The sequence below is a fragment of the Panthera tigris genome, chromosome C1 (assembly GCF_018350195.1).
Source record: "Panthera tigris isolate Pti1 chromosome C1, P.tigris_Pti1_mat1.1, whole genome shotgun sequence".
NCBI classification, from domain to species: domain Eukaryota; kingdom Metazoa; phylum Chordata; class Mammalia; order Carnivora; family Felidae; genus Panthera; species Panthera tigris.
This window is the reverse complement of record NC_056667.1, coordinates 118,392,344-118,397,740: the sequence shown is the minus strand read 5'-3', so window position 1 is coordinate 118,397,740 and position 5,397 is coordinate 118,392,344. Positions and strand designations below refer to the sequence as shown.

The window sequence follows — 5,397 nt, the reverse complement described above, 5'->3', positions numbered from 1 at the left end:
GAGAATAGATCTTATTTTTCGATAGCACCTGTCCGAGTCTTTCTCCCTTTTTAAAAACGTTTCGTTCAAACGTGACTCTCCATTCTGAGAAACTCTCTCTGTCTCTCTCTCTCTCTCTGTCTCTCTCTCTCTTCCCTGTTGCTCCCTCCCTCCTGTGCGCGGATTCTTTCTCCCCCGGCGTGGGGCCGGCGAGGCGGAGGCGGCGGTGGCGGTGGCGGTGCCAGGAGGGGGCGCGGGCGCGGCGGCCGGACCGCGCGGCCCCAGCCGGCGGCGGCTACTCGCTCTCGTCTTTGTCCTGGACCGTGGTGGTGGAGTGGTTGTACAGTCCCTGCGCCATGAGGTGCAGCGCCAGGCCGTTCTTGATGCCTGTGGCTTTCTTGATCTTGGCGCGCTTGTTCTGGAACCAGATCTTGATCTGGGACTCGTTGAGGCTGAGCTCCTGGGCCAGGGTCTGCCGCCGCTGCTCCGTGATGTAGCGGTTCGCCTGGAACTCCGCCTTGAGTCTCTGCAGCTGCTCGGCCGTGAACGCCGTCCGCGGCCGCTTGTCCTCCTTCTCGTTCTTCTTCTTCTTCAGCTTCCTGGTGCGCGGACCTGCAGCGGCGGAGAGGGCCGGGTGGGGGTGGGGACGGAGGGCAGAGGGGAGGGGGTAGAGGGCAGAGGAAGCCGTGAGAATTGCAGGGCCGAGCGGGGATCGCGCCCTGCGCTTCCGGGGCGTTTGCGGAGGCCCTGCGGCGCCCCCGGCTCCCTCCCGCCGGCTAGCCCCTAGATCAATCCATCGCCTGGCTGCTGGGGTCGCCGAGTTCCCTTCTGGGGGGCGCCAGACGGGCCGCGGAGGAAAACTGGCCGAGGTTGTCTGTACACCCCACACCCGAATTCGGAACCAGAGAGCCGCGTGCCAGGCTTAAATCCCATAATCCAAGATGGAGACACATTTGGAGCCTCATCCGGTGGATCCCAGACCTGGAGGTCAGGGGCCTGCTGTCTTCACAGCCCTGGAATAAAAAGAGTCTCAAGACTGGACCAGTGAAGACACTAGGGCAGGACTGCCCTGAGGGAATTGCCAGCCTGCAAACTAATCCTCCCTTCCTCCTCAAGGAGCCACCTACACCCAGCACGGACAATAAGACCCCATCTGCTTGTGGCTATTGACCCCAGAAAATAAGGGGATAAGAAGGGGACTTGGAGGGGCTTGCCTAGATCCAAAGTCTTTGCTGTATGTTCTCTCCACGTCTCCTTTCTCTTTGGCCTAACGGAAGCCCTTTCTAGAATCCCAGGGAGACACTGACCACCCCGGTCTCTGAAGAGAGGAAAAGACATTCACCCGGTTGCATGTCTTACCCACATGACCCTGGCCCCCAGGGTTCTCCGCTTGGCCCCTTGCATGGTGCCAGTGAGAAAGCGAGAACCCTCCCCACTCCTCCACCGGGCTCTCTCTTTTGAACACATAAGCTACAGTTTCAGGATTGAAAAATCCTGGATTAACAAAAACAGACCAGATATGCTTTCCCTGCCCATCTTAAGACATTTGCAAAGAGACTACATCCCTCTTGACCCATCCATGAGCAAAATATGGGCAGAGGGACAGAGACAGAGGGAGAATACTGCCAGAATTTTGTGCTTCGCCCCTACGACGAATATGGGAAGAGGCCCCAGCAAACCTCCCCCCAAGAAGGTGAAATCTCTCCCAAAATCTGGTCTGGGAAGAGAGCTGCTATGGAGCCCAGCCCTGAGAGAGGAGGGGGAAAGAGGAAGCAGCCTTTAAAGCCTGCACCTCAGTCTATCAGCCTCACACCCAAGTCTTCAGGCACTTACTTGGTGGGCCCTGTCCTGATTATGGGAGCTTACTGAGCCAAGTTAAGTCCCTGTTGGGCCTTTTAATATCTGAAACTGTCTGGAAAGAATGGTCTTCACCGGAGTCTCCAAACCTAGCAACAGAGGGGTAAGCTGGGCTGCTGGCTCCTGGGGCAGGCCAGCGCCTGGGGTCACCAGCTGTCCTATGACAAAAGAGTCCAGGCCTGGCTAACTGCAGCGACTCAGGTCTGGGTTGAGGTTCATCTCCCTGAACTGCCCATGCAGGAGGAGCCAGTACCCTGCCTCCCCAGGCCCATAAGAAGGAAAGCGGCCAAGAACAAAGGCAAGGCCCACTCCTAAGCTCTGTGCAGAGAGGACTAAGAGGTAGGGTGGGGAGGGAGGACGGCCTCAGTTTGGATTAGTAATTAGCTGAGCGGGTAGAGAGATTGCCCAGGAAATGTGCACATCTCCAGAAAGGCCCCGCTGCGCGTTGTGCGTCCGGGACGTTGTTAAGAGTGCTGTTGTGTACGTGTGTGCAGAGGCACGGACACTTGTAATAAAATCGTAGCCTCCTGGCCAGCCTGAGCCGCACAGCCTGACAGCTCAATCACTCTATCCATCAGGCGAGTCAATCAAAGCAGCTTTTCGGAGGTTCAGGGAGTCCGACGTGTCAATAACGGGGCTCGAGATGGCGGGGGCTGATAGCGCGCATCGATCCGCGCCCGGCCGGCAACCGTGGGGGAGGCTAGACAGCAGCCCGAGTAGAGAGGCGCACGGCTACGCTGTGCCCGGCCTCCTGCCGGACCGGGTGCCCGGAACGCCAATTGTAGGCCAGAACCCCTGCTGCCCTCCTCGCAGTGCCCACCCGCCTCCCTGGTGCTGCCGTCCCGGGAGGCGGGCAGGCCCCAGCCTCCTCTCCCGGGGCCTTGGGTTGTCCCAGCGCGGGTCTCCTCGGCCTCGGGTTCTCCTAGCGCAAGGACAGGCGGAAAAAGGGCCAAAGGAAACCAACCTACGGCTGGCGGAAATCTGCTAACTGGCAGATACGGGGAAGAAAGGAGTGGAAGAAGGAAGGGGCAGAGTCGGGAGGATGTCCGAGCCCGTGGCACGGAGAAGCTGCCCAGGAGGCTGTCAATCATGTCCTGTGCCCCCGCGGCCTGGCCCGAGCCTGACCGGTCTCCTCTCCTCTCCCACTGTCTGTGAGCGCTAGAGAACCAGGAGCCACGGGCTCTCGGCACCGACCGTTTTGGCAACCGTCTTTCCCTGGATTCTACCCACCCGGGTCAGACTCTCTTGCCTACCCGGCCTGGGGAAGAAGAGACAGCGATCAGAGGCTTTTCTCTCTCTTTCTGTGTGTCCTCAAATCTATCTCGATGTAAAGAAACTCTCCCCAGAAAATATAGAGATGGTGTTTGCGTGTGTAAGAACACAAGGCAATGATTTCTCTGATCAGAGCCTTGCTGGATTTCGGCCTCCTCCGGACCTGGCTGGCGGGATTTCAGACCCAGATCACTAGGCCCACCTTCCCGCCGGCTCTAAACATCTCTCTCCCTGGAAGAAAATCAATGACTGACTGTGTCTTTCCTAAGAATAATAAAGGTAAAACACAAAGAAGGCCCCAGGGGCTCGGACTTCAAAACCAAAGGATCGAGCTTCTCGTGCCAGGAGCTGTAGCCTCTCCAGTGGTGGCCGCAGAGGCCAGGAGCGCTGGACTGGGGGCACACCCGGCTGGGACTGGGACAGGGGTGAGGCGGAGGAAGCAGGCGTGAGAGGAGAGAGCGGCGGAGGCCGACTTTGCTCCCCCCGGCACGGTGGCGGCTGAGAGTTCTGGGGACAAGGCGCAGCCGGGGTTGGGTACTCACCGGAGGACGGACGATCCGAGTAGCGCGTGCAGTACACCCAGGCCGGCCAAACGAGGGGCTGCTGCGAGTCAGTTTTGACCACGGGCCCGCCGTTGGCTGAGCCCATAAGCAGGATGGCGGGGTTGCCGTGCTCCGGGTACTTGGCACCCGGCGCACCAGGGCTCCCCACGCCGCCTCCACTGCCGCCGCCGCCGCCGCTGTCCGAAGGCTTGGCCGCTGCTGCCGCCGCCGCCGCTGCCACGGCTGCCGCCGCCGCCGCCGCCGCCGCGGGGTTCCCGGCTTTGGACGCACCCGCACCGCCGCCGGCGGCTGGCGGAGAGCCGTCGGGTGGGCCACAGTTCACGTCCGGGGCGCACAGGAGCGAGGCGGCGCCTGGCGCCCGCGTGCCCAGCGGGTGGACAGGGTCTCTACCTGCGCCGGTCTGGCCTCGGTCACGCTCGACCCGGCCTCCTCCTGCGCCTCCTCCGGCCGCCGCCGCCACCAGGAGCTGCGGCGGCGGCTGCTCTTTTTTGCAGCCGAAGTCCGGCCTCAGGATGTTGTCGATGAAAAAGTTGGTGGTGCGGTGCAGCTGGGCCGCGGGCTGCGGCTGGTGAGCAGGCGCCGCGAGATGCTGCTGCGGCGGCGGCGGCGGCGGGGGCGGGGGGTGCGGGGGGAGGTGCGGGTGGTGGGCCAGGGGCGGCAGGCAGGGCGCCGCGGGCGGCGAGGGGGGCGCGGGCTGCGGGGACACCGGCACGCTGTCTCCATCGCTGCCGCTGCTGCCGCTGGCGCCGGGGCTCAGGCTCAGGCTCAGGCTGCCCGGGGCCGCCGCCACCGCCGCCGCGCCGAGGCCCGAGTCGCGCTGACTTTTAGGTTCCGGCTGCTGTTCTTCCATGCTCGGCCGCCCCGCCGCCCCGGCCGCCGCGCCGGCCCCCGCCCCCCCCGCCTCGCTCCCCACCCCACTTTGCCAGCGGCCCGTGGGGGTGCGCGGAGGAAGGAGGCCGGCGAAGCCCCAGCGAAGGCACGGGGCGGGTGCAGGAAAAAAAGCCCAGGCGCCTGGCCTGGATCGCTCGCTCTTATCGAGCAGATAGATCTCGCTGTCTCTCCCTCTCTCTAATTTGTAGACATCCAGATATGGAGACACTTGGCTATTTCTTTTTTTCTTTCTGCAACCAGATTCAATGATTTGTTTTAAATGGGGAGTAAGCCACGGCCAAAAAGGAAAAGAAAAAAAAAAAAGAAAAAAAGAAAAAAGAAAGCAAGAAAAAAGAAAAAAGCTCCAAGAAATTTTTTTTTTTCTTAAAGGGAAAAAATAGTCTTTAAAGTCTAGCCATCTTCCTAGGCAGGAGTGAGGGGTTTGACTTCCCCGAGTGTCACGCTCAGCTGTGCCCAGAGCGCGAGGCTGGCAGCGCCTTTAATCGCCTTTGCTTTTTTTGCAGCGAGAGCGCGTCTCCGCCAGCGCCGGGGCTGCCTTTTTCTTTTTTTTTTTTTTTTTTTTTTTTTTCTCAAATCTCTGACAGCTCGGATCTTTGCACAAACTCTCTCGCTTAAAAAAAAAATCACCCAGGCACACTTTTTGCCTTCAAACCGGAAGCACGTGAGTCAGGCCGCACGTGTGCGGGGCCAATGGCGAGCCAGGGTTCGCGCTGACACCCGGGCCCCGGCCCAATGGGCGCGCGCGGGACTTTGCGGATAAATAATCCGGGGGCGGCGGCCGCTGGCGGAGAGGGGGCGCCGCGGCCAGGGCCCCGCGCGTCCGGCCCGCCCTCCC

The 5,397-nt window shown here is 61.3% G+C and overlaps 1 protein-coding gene across 1 annotated transcript; it reads right to left on the bottom strand.

Moving 5' to 3' along the window:
• Positions 1-274: 274 nt before the first annotated feature.
• Positions 275-4,521, bottom strand: EN1 (engrailed homeobox 1). Its single transcript, XM_007091180.2, has 2 exons — positions 3,651-4,521; positions 275-591 (listed from the first exon to the last, which is right to left on the bottom strand). Exons 1-2 carry the CDS (start codon positions 4,519-4,521, stop codon positions 275-277), a joined length of 1,188 nt encoding a protein of 395 aa, XP_007091242.2.
• Positions 4,522-5,397: the final 876 nt, after the last annotated feature.